Below are 21398 nucleotides of genomic sequence, written 5' to 3'. Positions count from 1 at the left end.
CGAGGCGATCAGGCTCCCGCATCGGGGCAATATCAGCTCCCTCGCGCCGAGCTATTGAACCTCGCGTCGGGGCTGGTTGAACCTTCCGAGACGTCGGAGCTCCCGACTAGCCTCACCCGAGACTGCGAGCCCTTGATGGTGATTCCGCGGTGGTCGCGGTGGGAGCGATCCCAGGCAAGGGATCAGCTCCGATGTTAAGTCCGCAACTAGTAGTGGGGCTTAGGACAATCCGAGGAGGCTTCCAGCTCCATCGATGGTAGGCTGCAGAGCCCGGAGAATGTGATCCGAAAATTGATCACATCTCCGGGAAAGTAAGAGCTTGAATAAAAGTTTCCCATCGATCCCATCCCCCCCCCTCCCCCACATAAAATAAACCGAAGAACATTAAAACAAAGTTTTAAAGCACTAAAAAATAACAAAATGAAAGAAAATACGAACAGACTGCCGGCAAGGCAGCCATCTCCCCGGCGCCCCTAGTGGCAGGTGAACACTAGTGGGGTCTCGGCTATTCCCTATCTGTGTCAATGCTGGGTGGTTGAAAAGTCAAATTCTCACATTTGCTAATGATAAAAAAAACTAGGTGGGATGTGAGTGCAGAGGAAGATGTGAGATGACTTCTAAGTCATACCGACAAACTGAGTGGGTGACAGCGTTGCAAAATGAATATAATGTAGAAAAATAAGAGATCATCCACAAATACAGAAGAAGAGTATTTGTTCAATGGCAACAATGTGGGTAATGTTGATATTCAAAAGGATCCAGGTGTGCTTCGAAGCAAGTTACTGAAGCCAACATACAGCTGAAGCAAGCGATTGAGGGAAAAATAGTATGTCAGTCTTTATTCCAGCGTATTGGCTTGTAGGCGCGAGAGAGTTGTTTTACTATTGTGTAAAGCCTACTGGGATCACACCTGGGTTATTGTCTGATGAAGGGTCCCAACCCAAAACGTCGTCTGCCCATTCCCTTCATAGATGCTGCCTGGCCTGCTGAGTTACTCCTGTACTTTGTGTTATGTCAAGGGGTAAGCTGTGTAGGATGGAGATGTGGGAAACATTTCTGCCCTTCCTTCCATTAATTCTAATAAAGGCAAGTATGCTGTCATAACTGGCTATCTGCTTGTGTCATGACCTGAAAACGTTGTGACATCCCCAGTTCTCTACGCTGCTTAGTATCATGCATTCATACCCAAGCCTTGTTTTCCCTCCCCAGATTAATTACCTGACCATTTTAGCACAACATCTAATTACTTTCTTGGTGTCTTCCTGTGGCCTAGAACTTTCTTACTCACAAATAACTGCACCGTTGATTGCAGTATTATTGGTAAATCCTGGTTATAAAACCCAAGTCATTCATCTATAACCTGAAAAGCAAGGGACCTTGAAAGGCTCCACAGCACGCGAGTCCCCACTCCTAAAACTCCCAAAGCCTGATAGCTATTGCTTTCATTGAACTTCCTCTAGCCTCTCGTGGGGTTTAAACTTTTACTTAAGGTGGACCTGGTGAAATATCTTGCCAAAATCCAATTCTGCAATCTGATTATTCTCCATGTTAATCTCTGGTTTAGAAAAACAGCCATCAATCAAACTTGATCTCATCATAACAAATTAATACTGACAAGCCTTAATGTCCTCACAACATTGTCATTTCTGTGCCTCAATGTTATTAACAATAATTTGTTCATTATTAATTTTGGGCTGGCTGCCCTGCAGCAACATGGACTATTTCCTATTTTATAAACAGCACTACACATTAACTGTCTCCCCTCAGCATTATGCACAACATTGAAGACTGGACAAATGATCAGATTGTGAGTTGTTTCCACGCTTACATGCCTGTTCTTTTCCACTTTTAAAAATGCTATACATCTGTTTACTGCATTCTTCCTCAATATCGATGTTGATATCATCCACTGTCTTGGATAGGTTGGAAACAGGTTTGCCCATTCTTCAGTTACCTGTGGTACAAACTGATTTAATTGAAAGGTACAGAGTGGAAACAGGCCCCACATCCCACTGAGTCCAAGCCATCCAGTGAGCACCAATTCACACAAATACTGTTTGCCCACTTTCGCATCCACTCCCTACACACAAGGGGCAATTTAGAGGCCAATTAACCAACAAACCCGCACGTCTTTGGGATGAGGGAGGCAACTGGAGCACCCGAAGGAAATGTGGTCACAGAGAGAACATGCAAACTCCACACAGAGCACCCAACGTCAAGCTCGAACCCGGCACTTTAGCGCTGAGAGACAGCAGCTCTACTGTTTAAAACAAAGTTATTGCACGCTTTCAAAGATGCTACTCCTGTCCCTGGTTATTTGCAGACTTAAATATTCTAATGAACATTTTTTCAAGAATCTTGTTGTAACCATGGCAAGTTGGGAATAATGCATGCAGATTCAGATATAAGATGACATCGTCTGAGCTGAACAACACTTTGCCATTTCAATTCCAGCTATTCCCCTTCGCAAAATATTGATTGCTTAGTTGCTTTTCTTCCTTCAAAGGGATCTTGTTGCCATGGGAATCTATTTATTGCACATGATTCACAGTCTTCATGATGACTCAACGAGAGGGAAATGTTCTGCCCTGCCTCTTGCCCCAGGCCATATCATTTTAAAATCCTGGAAATCTACTACAGCTGCTGGAACTCCAAAATAAAAAAAACAGTACAACGCTGGAAACAGTTTTCAGGTCCGGCAGTGTCTGTGGAAGAAGAAATATACCATGTTTCAGGTCAAAGACCCTTCATCAGAATTTGGAAAGAAAGAAAATAAGTTTCTGGAGGACAGGGGAGGGATTGGTAAAAACAAAAGGTGTTTCTCGGATTGGGATTGACATTGTGATCCAGTTGGAGTTTAATGCAGATAAGTGAGAGTGTTACATTTTGGAAACTTAAACCAGAGCAGGACCTTCACAGTGAATGATGGGGCCCCAGGGAGCAGAGGGATCTACATTGTTCCCTGAAAGTGGCTTCACAGGTCAAGAAGGCTTTCATCAGTCAGGAAGTTGGGTAAGTTCTCTTACATTGTATAATATGTTGGTGAGGCAGCATTTGGAGTATTGCGTTCAGTAATTGTCACCTTCAATTAGGAAGGATGTCATTAAGCTAGAAAGAGTGCAGAGATGATTTGCAAGCATGTTGCCAGGACTCAAGAGCCTGAGTTACACGGATGGGTTGGACAGGCTACTCTTTATTCTTTATTCAAAGACTTTATTCTTTGGAGCGCAGGAGGCTGAGGGATGATAATTTTGAGGTGTATAAAATCATGAGGAGAGTAGATGGGATGAGTGCACAGTCTTTTACCCAGAATAGAGGAATCAAGAACCAGAAGACATAGATTCAAGGTGATGGTGGGGGTTCCATGGGTGGGTTGGACTTGCATCGATAGGGCATCTTGGTCGGCATGGACACTTTGGGCTGAAGGCCCGTTTCCGTGCTAAATGACTGATTCTAAATCACCTCGTTAATAAATTAATGAGTACAGTTAAAAAGCCACCTTTTAAAAGCTGTGAAAAGCAGGTCAATGGCTGTAGTTAATGCCCAACAACGACCAACATGTCCATGGAGAGAAAAAACGATGTTAAGTTCTACAAATGGGCACAGCAGCAGAGCTGGATAGTTCTGATGCAGACTGAGAAAAAGTGAATTAAATCCTTTTTTTCTGGTAAGGGCCTTGGCTTACATTGAGACTCAAGATGCATTTGTCTCCCAGTACCTGCCACGATCTCAGCTAAATAACAGTCTTGTATTGTTTAAGAATAAGTATGTGAGTGCGTATTTTTGTTTTGACAAAATACTTCTGGATTTTTTTGCAGGCAGTCTCTTTCATCGCTTAGTGGTCCTTTGCAGGTGGTGCCAGATATTGATGACCAAGTCAACAATCCAGAAATCTTACAAGAGGTATGAAAGCATTTAGTCCAATGATCCTGTGCTACTGAAACATTAATCAATGCGATTAAAATCCAGATTGCCTAAATGCAATAATTTTGGTGTGTAGGGTTTAATTCCATAGCAGGGAGTTGTCTGGTTTGGGTTGGTGCTGTTGTGTAAACATATAGCAACCTCATCTTTGCAACTCAGTGACGTAATGATATTGTTTCAGAGCACCCACCCCATATTTGTGCACGAGTCCAAGTGTTTTATTTGGGTTTGCTAACCAAATGAAACATGTAAGCTTAATGAAGCTGCAGTGGGGCAAAGTGACTCACTTGCTCTCAAACTCATCACTCTTGTGGCTTCCACTAATTATTCTGATGTTTCAACTATTAATTTGACACTGCACGCCTGGCTTCAGTTACAATGAATCATGCAAGCTTCCAGGCGCTGGGAGTTAGCCAGCATGTGCACCAGAATTATTGTGTAGCCAGTCTATCTTGCAGTATCTCTTAGGCAATCATATGATTGCTTCATAAGATGGCTGCTGACTTTTTTGTTTTTACATCCCCTGGAAGCACTTTTTCTTTGGACAAACTGTTCAAAATAATGTTGTCCTCAGGCTTTGGCTACCAACCCCAGGGTGTGAATAACCATATTGTAATCCAACCAGTGCTAATGTTATCTCAAAATCATGCACACATACTTTTTAACAAGCACCCATGAGTGGGTGTGTTTTCCTTCCATGTTAAGTCACATAGTTAGGCTAATGATGGCGCCTCAATTCAACAGAGACCAAAAAGAACATCTAGCTTGTTTGATCCTTCTGGCCGTATCTTGCCCAGTTCCTGATGTCCTTGACTATTATTCTTTAAACATTTAGTCATTCAAGGAACTCAGAAGTCTAAGAGGTATAACATGGGCTACCATCATTACATCCTGTTTAATTCTCCATATATCCCTATCAACTCCCCCCAACTCAAACTCTGTTTCTACCCCTCCATGTACACACCAATGGCAACTTATGGTGGCCAGTTTATTTACCAATCCGTGTGTCTTTGGGATGTGCGACGAAAGGCATTTGACAATGAACGTGTAGGCTGTGCCCGAGGTGCGGATTGAACCCGGGTCTCTGGTACTGTGAGGCTCCATCTCTGCTGCACCAACCATTTAGTTGAATGGAATGAAGAACATTAAGAGTGATCTATATATCCCTTTGTGTGTTCTGTACCTCATTTAATCATCTGTACTCTTCTCCAAATAAAATTCTAATCTCAATCTTGAATTGGTGTTAGGTGATCCACAACAATTTAGAGTTTGGTACGTATTTCCAACAGTGTGTGGAGAAACTCTTGCAACTTCCCTCTCAAGTAGCCTAGTTCTAATTATAAGATTTTATACCCCACTATTTTGGAAAATGCTCTCACCAGAGAAAATAGTTTATCTGTATTTATCCTGATTATATTAGGCTATGGTGCAACGGGATCAATGTGGGAGAAATATTGTTTTGGCAGTGGGCAAGGCAGGAAAATGGAGCAGAGGTACAGAACAGTTGCATCTAGTTAAACATATAAAAGGTTTTAGAGGTCACTCTTATTCCAATGTCATTCACTTCCTTCAACTCAACTTATCTTGCATGACACACAAGAATACTTTTTGATTCATTCTGACTTGGAGTAGCAAGCCAATTAATTTCATATCCCCCTCCTTATTTCTTTGTACCCTTGTGACTTCCTCTTTCATACATATTCATCAGCAACCCTTCAATTTTTTTCACTATTAACTGAAGCAAAGAATAGTTTATCTAGGCTAATTAATTGGCATGGTGTGCTTGTGAAGAGCAGCAAACAATGCAACACATCATTGAAGCATGCCCTCAACAAAGACTCAAAGGAGGACTTGTCGCCCTTCATACAGCAGATCAAGAGGCAACTGCTTGGCTAAAGGACTTTGCATTCGCTAAATAAATAAATAAAATTGGCATAAGTTAATTATACAAGTAATTAATTAATAAAATAATTTAGATCATATTACAAATCTAATTACTTAACTGGAGAACCCAGAGAAAACCTACACAGTCAGGAAAAGCGTGCAAGTAACAATTTAATAGTTCAATTTTGGTACATATGGCGATAAAACACTCGTAACTCTTTACAACCTCCATACAGACAGCATTCAGGTCCCCTACAGTTTTGAAGCAGCAGCACTAACCTCTGTGCAAATTTGCTACCTACTTGCGTAGTTTGTACCTGCTCTCAACATGAAGCCCCGGCATTATTTGGTGAATTTTTGCCCCTCCAGGACCAATACATTTCAGTGAATCAGTGGTTAAATTGAGTTTGGTGCTCCAGATGGTATTTGTTCTTGACAAATTGAATTTGCCTTTTGTCCTTGCATTTCCAAACCTCTTGAAGTAACGATTGAGTTGACATGACTCTTGACCCAGTGACATCTGCAAGCATATCTGGAATTCGGCTTCTTCAAGCACTTAGTGCATATTGTGTAATGCTGGGGCCCCACACAGATCATAAGATTTTTTATGGGGAAGAGGATTATTTGTTATTATTGAATTGATGTTTATCTTTCAATGGTATTTGAACTTGTGTTATGCATTTATGCTTGACGCATGGCATAACAGTCATTTGCTGGAGTTATTTGTGTGATGGAAGTGTCAGTTGGTTGTTCAGTGTTGAACTGTTATTGAAATTGCCATTTTAGTTGTTAACCACAGAAAATTTATGAAACCATACTCGAGGCACCAGTCATGATCTTGACTTGCTGTTTTTTTTTCAGTGGCTATCCTTAGAATAACCAGCAAGGTTAGATCATGTGGGATCCATGAGGAGCTACCCTAGCCTAGGAGGCTGAGTGTAGTAGTGGATGGTTGTTTTTTTTAGACTGCATCTAAATCATTTAGAAATCAAGTCCTGCGCTCACTGTTCTTCGTTATATATATATATTGATTTGTATGAGAGTGTAGTTGTCATGGTTAGTAAGCTTGTGGATGACTCCAAAAATTGTTGGGATAGTGGGTAGTGAGGAAGGTTAATTCAGATAGACAGGATCTATAGCAACTGAGAAAGTGGGCCATATGAAATTTAACACTGACAAATGTAGTGTTGCATATTTGTAAATGAATGCAGGGCTAGACTTGCAGAGTAATGGCAAGATCCTAGGGACTCATGAAATAGATACATAGCAGCACTTCGCATTTTCCACAGTGGTCGCCTTCTTGAAAAGCAGCGTAAGACAAAAACACATTTGCCACTACGCTGCCAGGTGGAAATTTAAGCGCGTTACTCCAAAAATACAAGCGTGTAAATCAAGCTTTGGCATTGAATTAATACGTGCTTTATTTATAAAAACACACAAATCAAACACACAAAATGCAAGGTGCCTGTCCGTAGTTCCCCGAAAGTGGTGATGGTGGTGAAGGCATTTTGTCGGTTTGTCTTCATCAGTCGGGATATTCTGTGCAAGAATTGGAACGTCAAGTTTCAACTGTTCAATATGTTGTGAGAACACACTTGGGTGTATTATGTGCCGTTCTAGCCATCTAAATATAGCAAGGATGTCATTAAGCTGAAAAGGGAGTAGAAAAAAAATGCGCCCAGGACTGAAAGGCTCCAGTTGTAACGAGAGACTGGATAGGCTGGAATTTTTTTTTCCATGGAGCTTGGGCAATATTTCAAGTATATGAAATCATGATAAGCATAAATTAGGGGAATGGTCAATTTTTCCCCAGGGCACAGGAGTCTAATGGCCCTGTCCCACTTATGCGAATTTTTTGGGCGACTGCCACAATATTTTCAACATGTTGAACATTTTCGGCGACAGTGGCAACAATTTTTGTTGTTGTAGGTTATCGCCAGGTGTCATAGGTGAATTCCATTAAAATTGGTCCCTGGCGGTCGCCTAAAGAGTCATCTAAGTGGAACAGGTCCATTAAGCTAGCGATTGTACATTTTTTCAGGTTACTTTTGGGCACACTAGAGTTGGGAGATAATGTTACAATTGTACAAGACATTGGTGAGGCCACATTTGAGTATTGTGTTCAGTTTTGGTTACCCTGTTAGAGGAAAAATGGTGTTAAACTGGAAAGGTTGCAGAGAAGATTTTCAAGCATGTTGCCAGGGCTCGAGGGCCTGAATTGTAAGGAGAAGTTGAGCAGGCTAGGACTTTATTTCTTGAGGCACAGGAGGATGACGCGTGATCTTAGAGGTGTGTAAGATCATGAGAGGAATAGTTAGGGTAAATGCACAGTCTCTTTTACCCAGGGTAGGGAAATCGAGAACCAGAGGACATAGGTTTAAGATGAGGTGGGAAAGACTTGTTAGGAACCTTGGGGCAGTGTTTTTACACGAAGGGTTGTAATATATGGACAAGCTGCCAGAGTAGGAAGTTGAGGCAGGTTTTATCAGAACATTTTAAAAACATTTGGACAGGAACATGGAATAGGATAGGTTCAGAGAGATATGGGCCAAATGCAGACAGCTGGGACTGGTATAGATGGGGCATGCTGGTCGGTGTGGGCAGGTTGGGCTGAAGGACCTGTTTCCACACTGCGTGACACTGACTCGACTCCATCTATACCAACCTCAATTGCACTTGGTAGGGATAATTGAGTTATGGAAATAGAGAAGGGGTTCTACTTACAAGCCCGAAATTGCTATGAGAAAATAATTCACCAAACAACTTTTTTTGTCAGGCAGCTGGCCTTGTGACAAACCCTGTAGCCGAATGACTGACTCTTACTACGAAGAGCTGTGGTTGTGGTCAAAATTGTATTCTGAAGTGCCCTCTGGAGGAAGGTTATTTCAGTTGCATGTTTTATAGTGCCCATTTAAACAAATGTGCAGCAGACTATTCAGAGTGTTTAGTTCCAATTCCGGGGGGGGGGGGGGTCCTGAATGTGTCTTAAGTTGTATTCTGATGAGATGACTTGTTGTTTGCAGCAATATAAAGTAACCATCTCATTTTTAAAGCTGATGATATTTACACCTTCACCCTATACTGGCATTTTTGGTTTGGTCCATTAATTTTGAATTACATTGCAACAAATGTCATTATTTCTCTGTAATGAAAGTCAAATGTAGTGTATCTCTTTAACTGCGTTCTCTTTCTCGCACAGGCAAAAGTCACCGAAGAATCGTCACAGTATGAATTTGAAAACTACATGCGGCAGCAGTTAATGCTGGCTGAGGGAAACACTATGCACGAGGTGAAGAGTTTTGCACAGAAGAGACAGTTTAGTAACATCCCACCAGTGCGGCGACTGGGCCATGACGCCCAGCCCATAAATCCTCTCGATGCAGCAATCCTTGCTCAGCGATATTTGCGGAAATGACGGGCAGAAACGGGACCGGAATCTCCATGTGCCAAGTTCGCAGCACAGTAAAACTCATCGTGCCACGTACTACCAATCCGGAGCAATACAGTATTCTGTGACAGATATGTAGCATTGGACAGAATCTCTTCAAATGATTAGCTGTAGTTTTGAGACAACTGAAGATGGCTCTTTAAAAAGGACATTATTGCCGCATCTTCTGGGATAGTTGTAGATGTGTAGTTTTACTTTATATAATCTACCTCTTTATTCATTTAATCAAGACACTTCTCAGAACTGTATATTGAGAGACTGGGCTGAGGTATTCGTCCTCTGTTGTGGCTCTGATAAGATCTTGTACTGTAAGGGATTTAACAGCATTAAGAATTGGGTGAGTTCATTGCTATGGAGTTCCAATGTGCCCGCATTACCCATCAACTAATAGTGCAACATGTAGGCTTTTTTCTTTTTTTTGTTACCTCCCCACCCATCCCCCATGTGTCTTTTTTTTTTTGTTGCCAAATTCAATGTGGTACAAAATGTTCATCAAGAGAAAATGTGAAGGAAAGAAAACCAATGTGATTCCCAGAACCGTTTATAATGCGTGCATCTGCAATGATTGGTTTAGTGAACCTTTCCCTGTTTTTTGGTCTCGTTTTTTTGTGTGTGTTTTTTTGGGAATTTAAAGCTTTCATCTTGGAGCTTGATTTTCTTTTTTAAAACTACCAGTGGTTTGTGTTCCAAGGCCACTGGAATTTTCAGTTCACTGAGCTGCAGAACACTAGTGTCATTTCTATACTTTTAAACAAGCTCAGGGAGAACATTTAGTGTCTTCGTTGGATTTCAGTGAAGCACAAAATATTTGTTGGTGTTCCTATGCTCGACAATGCATCACTTTTGTGTGGAGTGAGTGTCTGAATTATCCAACAATAATGTTTGAAGACCCAATGTTGATGCTGGCAGAAATTTGAGGTGAATTGGCCATGATGGTTCCTAGTGTACCAGTGTAGCACCTGATTAACTTGGTCCAGGGCCATCAATAACTTTGCTGCAATTGAGTCCATTAACCCCTTCAGTTATGCCACCACGCTTCTAAATTTGTGCAACTGCAAACTGTATTTCACCGATGAAATTGACTGGCAAGGAGGTGGAATATGGGTGGTGGCAGAGTCTTGCCTGATTATGATCATTGTGCTGATCATATACTGTAGCACATTTCATTTGTACCTTTTCCTTTGGTGGAACCGTTTTTTTCCTGCAGCAAGAGATTTGTTAATCTCGAAATATAAAGACGGTGAGTGAGTGCTGGCAATAGCCAGGGTCAATCACACCCCCTCTTGAAACCTCGTTGGGGAACAGTTAACTGCCTCATTGGTCTGGGTTAAATACAATGCTTCCCTCCTGGTTAGTTGTGGATATATCAAACTCACTTGTGATCTGGCAACATGTCGTGCCAGCAGAATAGGTAAATAAGCTTCACCAGCTAGTTCCAAAATCTTCACCGGTGACGAATATCCATTGACTAAGATTTGGGCAATAGATTCCATCCTACATGGGATTCTCCACCATTTTTGAAAGACAGTTGAGACTGTTAAATATTGCTCACTCTCCCAAGACCAAGATGTGGATGCTGTCTGATTATCTGACACTTATTTTAAGAGGTCTTCAGAGAGTTGTTTAACTGTAGCACAATCATGTCAGCCAGTTATTGCCTCAGTGACTTCAGTGTGGCTTTGAGTTATCTTAGGCCTAATAGGGTATATAAAATGATTCTGATGTGGTCACCAATGATATAGAGGTCTTGTGTACATATTTTGTTATGTGGTAGGTTTTGGGCTTCATTGGACTCTAAAATTGTTGAGAAATTCATTTGATATTAATACCCTAAATAAAATGCCTGTCTTGCCTAAATATACTTAACCTGTGAAAATACAGCTCTCCACTATTTAGTGGAAGGCTTAGGTTCCTAAAGAATCTTTTGTTGCGCAAAGATTCGTGTCGCGGGAGGTACAGCAACCTTTGAACCTTCGTGGGCAATATCAGTTGCTTTGAATAGTTCAAGTCAAAAGCTAGTCGTTGTCCTACCTGTAAGCTTGTGCTGAATCAAAAGCAGATCGAAATAGTTCTAAGGAACTGAAGCAAACAAGTTCGTCATTCATCCAGTGGAGATTGTTACCAGCTGGAAGAGCGCAGGTATTCAGGATTTTTCCCATTTTTAATGACTTGTTTATTTTGCAAACTCCTTTCCTTTGATCCAATCTCAAAAGTCTGTTAAACGCTTCTAGCTTTCTCAGACCTGTGATTGAATGATGGTCTCCAAATGTGTTCCTACCCTTTGTTGCAGTGAACAAAGCCTTTGTTATACAAAAATGTAATTAAACTTTGTCATGAAGATTTGGTAAGTATATATTCACTGACTAGGGTAGAGCTGTATAGAAGGAATCGAGCAGATTCAAATGCTTTTATTTTCAGTTTGTACTATGGAAACACTTGGGTCTTTGCATGATATTGTACAGGGAATTTGCCACCATTGGCCAGTGTGATCTTGTGATTGACGTCTTGTACAAAAGAAGATTCATGCAATTGAAAGTTATTTTTATTAAGTTTGTGATTTCCCCTCAAGCTTTTATGCTGTGTGTGTGTGTCTGACTATACCAATATACTTGTGTTTGGGTTGGTAAGGCAAGGTGGGTGGGTGGCGACGAGTTTGGATTGAAGATTTGCGACAGTCTGAAGATTCTTTTGGGGCCCCTCAGGGATTAGTGTTGTGGGATTAGTGTGCTATGTAGATGCTTTCCTATTCCCCACCATTATGCGACACACAAGGTACGTGCGCAGGGTTGCAAATCCTCAACCCTGCTGTGTGGAGGTCTTCCTGTATTGGTGAGACAAGTCTTCATTGTGGCTCACAAAGATGTGTTTGTAAGTCCCGTCTCTGCCGTGTGCTGGGATCCACAGCTGAGGGATAGATCCCATATTATCTGAGCTAATTTAATGGAACATAAAGTAGCAATTTCTGATGAAACTCGAGAATGGGTGGGTTAAAGTATAGAAGGTCTTTCTTATATTAAAATTAATGAATTGGTCTTTTAAGGCCAAGGTAGCTTTATAAACGTGACATGAGGTTTGTTGAACTAATTTTTGACTTTTGCTGGCCAGTTAACACTGCATCAGAAGATGGTGTGATTGTAGGTTCTCAAATACAGGTCTTGACTCATAAGTGGTGTTCACCGTTTTTCTTAACGTAACCTGTCACACTTGGACTTGTCTCTTGAGCTTGTTGGAGCCTTGTGTTTGGAATTGGTAACACATCCAGCTGTAAACTATAAGTCTCAGGGTCTATAACTGATTCCAAGCATGTCGGATGTGTAAAATGACACCTTGTAATGGGTGGATTCAGTGGTAAGAGCACAGTGGCTCCTCTAAAGAATATTTTGGTGTAAATAAAGTGTCGACCTGACGTAATCAATAGGGGGACATGGTCTTCAGCACGTCTGACTGTTTCTCTTAGACCTTGTTCATTGGATAATTACAGCTTTACGGAGCACTGGGACCCATTGTAGTCCTGACCTGTTTTCTCTCTTTCCTTCTCTACCTCTCCTATTCCACCATCCTTCGCAGATGAAGGGCTACACCTTTACCTGCTCCATTTTAAACCTAGTGAACAGCTGGGGATAAAATCAAACTGCTTTTCAAATGTTTCTCACTCTTGGTCGAGTTTTCTGAGCCTGACCCTAGTTTGGATACTCCAGTTATTTTTTTGTTGTTGTAAATTGTTGATAATTTCAAAAAAAAAACTAATTTCGTGAAGACACTTAAGTATTACCATTTGTCGCAATTAAAGCCATGCATTTTTAGTTCATCCTGGGGAATCTGCTTTATTGTTGAGCATTTTTTCTTTAGTTGCCTCTAATTATGTGCTTATGGTATATGTGATTGTCTAATCAGACTGGAACAATACAGCAGCCTGTGAATGGCTGTGATTTATGTGTTTAAGCTGCCTCTGGGTGTACCAATTGAAGTAGGTTGTATGAGATGTCAATAGCAAGGAATTGTGATCATTGTATACAAATTTATATAAAATAAAGATGACATATTTTTGTACTTCATTAAATCTTGCATGTCAGCAATAAATTTCATACTGTAGAGAAACTCATTCTGATGTGTGGTTACATGGGTTTATAATCTGGTTACCTGTTATAATCTAGTTTAATGCCAAACCGGATTAGTTTAGAGATACAGCGCGGAAAAAGGCCCTTTGGCCCACCGACCAGCGATCCCCGCACATTAACACTTTCCTACACCCACACATTTATACCAAGCCAATTAACCTACAAACCTGTACGTCTTTGTAGTATGGGAGGAAGCCGAAGATCTTGGAGAAAACGCAAGCAGTCATGGGGAGAACATACAAACTTTGTGCAGTCAGCACCCATAGTCACGATTGAACCCAGGTCTCCGGCGCTGTAACGCATCAACTCTACCGCTGCGCCACTGTGCCACCTGGCATGAAATTATGAACATTACAAGGATATATTTTCTCTGTGATAGACACAAAATAGCTATTTGAAGAAGGGTCTCGACCCGAAAAGCCAACTATTCCTTTTCACCAGAGATGCTGCCTGCCCCACTGAGTTATTCCGTGTTTTGTGTCTACAGTTTAACCAGTATCTGCAGTTCCTTCCTATGCAGATATACAGTGCATTCAGAAAGTATAGAGACCCCTTCACTTTTTCCACATTTTGTTACATTACAGCCTTATTCTAAAATGGATTACATTTTTTTAATCATCAATCTACACACAATACCCCATAATAAAAAAGCGAAAAAGGGTGTTTTAAAAAATCATTGCAAAGTAATTAAAAATAAATAAATGAAATATCACATTTACATAAGTATTCAGACCCTTTACTCAGTACTTTGTTGAGGCAGCGATTACAGCCTAAGTCTTCTTGGGTATGACGCTACAAGCTTGGCACTCCTGTATTTGGGTAATTTCTTCCATTCTCTGCAGATCCTCTCAAGGTTGGATGGGGAGTGTCGATGCACAGCTATTTTCAGGTCCATCCAGAGATGTTCGATCGGGTTCAAGTCTGGGCTCGGGCTGGGCCACTCAAGGGCATTCACAGACTTATCACGAAGCCACTCCTGCGTTGTCTTGGCTGTGTGCTTAGGGTCGTTGTCCTGTTGGAAGGTGAACCTCTGCCCCAGTCTGAGGTCCAGAACGCTCTGGAGCAGGTTTTCATCAAGGATCTCTTTGTACTTTGCTCCGTTCATCTTTCCCTCAATCCTGACTAGTCTCCCAGTTCCTGCCGCTGAAAAACATCCCTACAGCAAGATGCTGCCACCACCATGCTTCACCGTAGGTATGGTATTGGCCAGGTGATGAGCGGTGCCTGGTTCCCTCCAGATGTGAGGCTTGGCATTCAGGCCAAAGAATTCAATCTTGGTTTCATCAGACCAGAGAATCTTGTTTCTCATGGTCAGAGTCCTTTAGGTGCCTTTTGGCAAACTACAAGCGTGCTGTCATGTGCCTTTTACTGAGGAGTGGCTTCCGTCTGGCCATTCTACCATAAAGGCCTGATTGGTGGAGTGCTGCAGATATAGTTGTCCTTCTGGAAGCTTCTCCCATCTCCACAGAGGAACTCTGGAGCTCTGTCAGAGTGACCATCGGGTTCTTGGTCACCTCCCTGACCAAGGCCCTTCTCCCCCGATTGCTCAGTTTGGCCGGCGGCTAGCTCTGTGAAGAGTCCCAGTGGTTCCAAAGTTCCATTTAAGAATGACGGAAGCCACTGTGCTCTTCGGGACCTGCAATGCTGCAGAAATTGTTTTATACCCTTCCCCAGATCTGTGTTTCAACATAATCCTGCCTCGTAGGTCTACGGACAATTCCTTCATCTTCATGGCTTGGTTTTTGCTCTGACGTGCACTGTCAACTGTGGGACCTTGTAGACAGGTGTGTGCGATTCCAAATCATGTCCAATCAGTTTAATTTACCACTGGTGGTCTCCAATCAAGTTGTAGAAACATCGCAAGGATAATCAATGGAAACAGGATGAACTAAAGCTCAATTTTGAGTGTCATAGCCAAGGGTCTGAATAATTATGTAAATGTTATATTTTAGTTATTTCAGGGCTGCCAACTCTCACGCTTTGAGCGTGAGACTCACGCCCTCAAGCAAACTCTCACGCTCATCAGAAATTTCTCACGCTCAGTGGTGAGAAATTTTGTGATGAACGAAAATTTCAAAACTCGGATAAACTGCATGGTCTGCGGTTGTTGGGGAGCAGGGGCTGCGGGAGGGATGGAAGCAGAACCAGCGGCCGGAACAGATGCGGGGAGCCGGGACAGACGAGTGTTTGCCGGGGCCGGCGTGTCGCTCGCTGCAGCTCTGGCCATGGAGCACTCTGGACAGTGCATGTCCCGGGCGTCAGAGGCGTCAGAAGCGTTGTGCCGCTGCCGCGAGAGGGGAAAGACGGGGGAGTGAATGGAGAGAGAGAGAAGAGGGAGGGGGGGGGGGAGTGAGGTGGGAGAGGGGGGAAGTGAATGGGAAGAAAGAGGGAAGAAGGGAGGAGAGAATGGGAGAGAGGGGGAAAGAGAAACGGGGGGCAAAGAAAAAGATTGAGACAGGAGAAAGAGGGGAGAGGGCAAGGGGAAGAGTGAGGTAGGAGGGAGAAATGGGGAAGAGAGGAGGAGGGGGAAGAGATATGCGAGGAGAGACAGAGAGAGGGGAAAGGGAGAGTGTGGAGAGGGGGAGATAGGGAGGGAGAAAGGTTGGGGGGAAGCGAGGGGGGGAGAGAGAAGAAAGAGGGGGAGAGAGACTTGGGGGAAAGAGGGGAGAGAGAGGAGAGGGGGAAGAGTAAGGTGGGAGGGAGAGGGGGAGAGCGAAGGTGAGGGGGTGAGAGGAGAGACAGACGGCGAGAAGAGAGGGGGGAAAGAGGGGGAGGGGAGCGATAGAGGGGGGTTGAGAGGAGAGAGAGGGGGGAGAGAGAGAGTCTCTGGGTCGAATTTGCCCAGGTGACCGGCATGGATCAGGCTGCGGCTCGGTGCATCCTGGAGGACAACCAGTGGCTGCTGGAAGTAAGTACCAAGCACTGGGTAGAAACGGTGGAAGGTAGTGGACTTCAAATGTGGGTGGTTGGAGAAAGCATCCTGCTTGCCTGCTAGATTTTCAATTACTGTAACTGCAGGAAAAATGTTCCCGATGTTCAGAACCATGGGTCACAGTTTAAGAATAAAGGGGGGGGCAGTTAGGACTGAGATGAGGACAAACTTTCTTCACGTAGAGAGTTGTGAATCTGTGGAATTCTCTGCCACAGAAGGCAGTGCAGGCCAATTCACTGGATGTTTTCAAGAGAGAGTTACATTTAGTTCTTGGGGCTAATGACATCAAGGGATATGGGGAAAAAACAGGAAAGAGGTACTGATTTTAGATGAATTGCCATGATCATATTGAATGGCAGTGCTGGCTCGAAGGGCCGAATGGCCTATTCCTGCACCTATTTTCTATGTTTCTATGCTTGAGTATATGGCAATAAAACTCGATCACTTGATTTTGAAGCATTTATGCATGGTGGAGGTATATTGTGGTAATAGAGTGATATAGTGTGAAAACAGGCCATTCGGCGCAACTTGCCCACACCCACCAACATGTCCCAGCTACGTTACCTGCTTTTGGTCCATACCTCCAAACCTGTCCTATCCATGTATCAGTCTAACTTTTTCTTAAATGTTGGGATGGTCCCTGCCTCAACTACCTCCTCGGGCAGCTTGTTCCATACACCCATCACCCTTTGTGTGGATAAAGTTACCCCTTAAAAAGTTACCTCTTAAAAATACTTCATACAAAAAACATTGAAATCATACTTCTACAGTGCACTAGAACATGATTTTAATACATCAAATTTCAAAAAGGTTCCTACCCTTCTTCCACACCATCTCCCCACTAAGTTGCTCCACTCCCTCACTGGGTACCCCCAAGGCCAGTGATCAGTGATCGCACAGCCTCCCCCCTTTCAAAAACGCTCCAATCCAATTTAAAGCATATATATTGCATTCAAGTGTGAGTTATAAGACTCGCTACAGTATGCACCATATTGCACAATTTCAAGCTGAAAATTTTAAACTGGTCTAGAATTCCCTGTTTTCTCTCTCCCGCATTTCGTACCCTCCAATCCACAGGAACTGATCCTTAACCTACAGGACATTGGAAAATTATCACCAATGCATCCGCGATTTCTAGAGCCACTTCCTTAAGTACCCTGGGATGCAGACCATCAGGCCCTGGGGATTTATCAGCCTTCAGTCCCATCAGTCTACCCAACACCATTCCCTGCCTATTGTGAATTTCCTTCAGTTCCTCTGTCACCCTTGGTCCTCTGGCCACAAGTACATCTGGGGGATTGTTTGTGTCTTCCCTAGTGAAGACAGATCCAAAGTTCTGCACCCGCTGAGTTTCCCCAGCAATTTTGTGTACCTTCCAAAGTACCTATTCAACTCGTCTGCCATTTCCTTGTTCCCCATAATAAATTCACCTGTTTCTGTCTTCAAGGGTCCAACTTTGGTTTTAACTAATTTTTACCTCTTCACATACATAAAGATGCTTTTACTATCCTCCTTTGTATTCTTGCCTAGCTTACCTTTGTACCTCATCTTTTCTCCCCGTATTGCCTTTTTAGTTATCTTCTGTTGCTCTTTAAAAGTTTCCTAATACACTTGCTTCCCGCTCATCTTTACTATGTCATACTTCTCTTTTATTTTTATACTGTCCTTGACTTCCCTTGTCAGCCACGGTCGCTCCTTACTCCCCTTGGAATCTTTCTTCCTCTTTGGAATGAACTGATCCTGCACCTTCTGTATTATTCCTAGAAATACCTGCCATCGTTGTTCCACTGTCATCCCTGCTAGGGACTCTTTCCAGTCAATTTTGGCCAGCTTCTCTCTCATGCCTCCATTGTCCCCTTTGTTCAACTGTAATACTGACACTTCCAATTTTCTCTTCTCCCTCTCAAATTGTAGATTAAAACGTATCATATTATGGTCACTACCTCCTAATGGCTCCTTTACCTCGAGTTCCCTTATCAAATCCGGTTCATTACACGCCACTAAATCCAATATTGCCTTCTCCCTGGTAGGCTCCAGTACAAACTGCCCTAAGAATCCATCTCGGAGGCATTCCACAAACTGCCTTTCTTGGTGTCCAGTACCAACCTGATTTTCCCAGTCTACCTGCCTGTTGAAATATCCCATAACAACCATAGCATTACTTTTGCTACATGCCAATTTTAACTCTTGATTCAACTTACACCCTATATCCAGGCTACTGTTTGGGGACCTGTAGATAACTCCCATTAGGGTCTTTTTACCTTTACAATTCCTCAGTTCTATCCATACTGACCACATCTCCTGATTCTATGTCAACCCTCGCAAGGGACTGAATTTCATTCCTCACCAAAAAGATACCTCACCCCCTCTGCCCAACTGTCTGTCTTTTCGATAGGACGTGTACCCCTGAATATTCAGTTCCCAGCTCTTGCAGCCATGTCTCATGTAAAAGGCTTAAGAAGTCTGCATGTTCCCAACTGCTCTCACCAACTTCTACACCTGTGCCGTAGAACGCAGCTTATCAGGATACATCACAGCTTGATTTGGAACAGCTCCATCCAAGACTGCACGAAATTGCAGAGAATTGTGGACGCAGCCCAGACCATCACACAAACTAACCTCACTTATGTTGACTCCATTTATACCTCACTCAGCCTCGGCAAGGCCAGCAGCAGATTCAAGGACGAGTCGCACCCTGGCGACTCCCATCTCCCAGCAGGCAAAAGGTACAGAAATGTGAAAATGCACACCTCCAGATTCAGGGACAGTTTCCAGCTGTTATCAGCCAACTGAACCATCCTACCACAATTAGAGAGCAGTCCTGAACTGCTATCCATCCATAAACTCCAATTGGTCCAGAACTCAGCTGCCCACATTATCACCAGAACCCCATCCACCGGGCACATCACTCCCATCCTCAAACAACTGCACTGGCTCATGGTCCAATACCCAATTGATTTTAAGATTCTCCTCCTCACTTTCAAAGCCCTCCACAATCTCGCTCCTCCATACCTCTCTGAACTCCTCCAGCCTTACACTCCATCCCGAACTCCCTGATCCTCTTCTTCCTCCGTTCTCCACTCCATCTGCCCGCCTGTCCACGATGGGGTTCAGAGCCGTTCTGCCTCTCGCCTCTGGAACTCTCTCCCACTATCCATCCATACCATAGACGCTCCCCCCACCTTTAAAACCTCCCTCAAAACTCACCTATTCACACTGGCCTATCCCACGTAACTCCACTTTCTGTCAAATTCCTGGATATGTTTTTGTTTCGTTTTATTTATCTATTTGTAATTTGCTTGTTTTAACTGCAAGGTGTCCTTGAGTGTTCTGAAACGCGCCCATAAATAAAATGTATTATTGTTATTATTATTATTATTATTATTATTATTTGGAGACCCTCACTATCTTTGATCGGACTTTATTGGCTTTATCTTGCACTAAACGTTATTCCCTTATCATGTATCTGCACACTGAATTCACATGCTTTGTAATAATGCATTGTCTTCCCGCTGTCTAATGAGCTTGCAACAAAAGCTTTTCACCTCGGTACACATGACAATAAATAAACTACTATCCAGGTTTTTAAATGTGATGAGAGTTCCTGTTTAATCTGTCCTTTATAGTGAGTTGTGGACCCCACTATTCATTGGGTGGGAAAATAACTTCCTTCAGCACATGTCCACTTGTTATCCCCAGCTAAGCACAATAAATAGGTCCTTCTGAGTTCACCTTGTGCTGTATCTTTTTATAACTCAGTGCTGCCCGTTTTAGTTCAGCTGCATCACAGCGTCAGCTACCTGGGTTTGATCCTCGCCCCCTAGTGCTGCCGTGGGCTCCCTAAGACTGCCTGTGTTTCTCACCCTTCTCCCCACTCCACATGTAGGGGCACAAACCTTTCTCCCAGATCCCAACAACATGTTGGCGGGTTAATCGGATACTGTAAATTACCTCTTGGTGTAGTGGATGACAGGAACATAGGGAGTTAAGGGCATATGGGAGGTGCAGGGGCATAGGGAAATGCTTTGAGAGCCAGCACAGACTTGGTGGATTAATGGCTGCCATCTATCTTGTAAGGGGGAAAAATTGAACTTTTTCAATTTTATACAGCATGATGAAAGTTAATTCAACCATCTCCATTTGAAAGTCAGCCAAGCCAATTGTCCATAATTTGTCCGTAAATTCCTTAATGGGTCTATCAACATCTTTATACATCTCCTCCACTCCTCTTCTGTTTTTATATTGGCCTAGATCTTTCAATGGCCTGCAATTTTATATATATATATATATATATACCTTTAAAATCTTGGTCCTCGACATCAACATTGAACATAGAACAATACAGCACTGGACCAGGCTTGTCAGGCTACAATGTCTGTGTCAAATCTGATGCCAAGTTAAACTAATCTTGTCTATCTACATATTCCTCCATTTGTTGCATATCCATGTGTCCATCTCAAAGCCCATTAAACGCCACTTAATTGCTTTAAATAATCTAAACACTGAAACATTTCAACACACAAATTGATTAGCTCGGGTGCAACAGTTGCTGCATTTTTGAACTACATAATTGGCTGTAAAATGCTGTTACAAATAATATTCCTTGCATACTTTGATCGGCCATTCGGTTTATTTATCTGTTAAAATTGGAACGCAGTAAAATAAACTGCCTGCAGCCGCTCAATGAATGTTTGAATGAGTTTTTTGGTGCAAAAGTACCGTCTAGGTGCAAGGGGTATTATAACATGCGGAGATGAATGGAAATGTGCACTCCAATTTTTAACGGTGCAAACAAAATCCAATAAGATAATTTGCACCATAGTGTATGTGTGGATTAACTCAGTCCCATGAGTCTCTAATTCACTTTGAATAACCAATATTTCTCATTTTACACCATTTGAGAAAGATTGTTTTATCCTTTCCAGTTTAAAGTGGATAACAACATATATCTCCAATACGGAAATCCATTTGCCAAGTTTATATATTAATCTAGTAATAATTATGAATTCAATATCACACCATCCTTGATTTTAATGAATGATCGAGCTGGCTTGAGGGATGTGTCACCTTGTCATTCCTGTTAATTCCGCTT

General features: G+C 42.6%; 1 protein-coding gene across 4 annotated transcripts in view; it reads left to right on the top strand.

The window, feature by feature from the left end:
- The window catches only part of stk40 (serine/threonine kinase 40), an 85538-nt gene extending 72184 nt beyond the window's left edge, over positions 1-13354 (top strand). For all 4 annotated transcript variants that reach the window (XM_033045460.1, XM_033045461.1, XM_033045463.1 and 1 more), the window contains 2 exons: positions 3819-3903; positions 9008-13354. In XM_033045460.1, coding sequence (XP_032901351.1) covers positions 3819-3903; positions 9008-9223 — 301 coding nt within the window. In that variant the 3' untranslated portion in view covers positions 9224-13354. The remainder of the gene's footprint in view (positions 1-3818; positions 3904-9007) is intronic.
- The last annotated feature ends 8044 nt before the right edge of the window (positions 13355-21398 follow it).

Source organism: Amblyraja radiata, chromosome 27 (genome assembly GCF_010909765.2).
Source record: "Amblyraja radiata isolate CabotCenter1 chromosome 27, sAmbRad1.1.pri, whole genome shotgun sequence".
Taxonomy (NCBI): domain Eukaryota; kingdom Metazoa; phylum Chordata; class Chondrichthyes; order Rajiformes; family Rajidae; genus Amblyraja; species Amblyraja radiata.
This window is presented reverse-complemented; position numbering and strand designations above follow the sequence as displayed.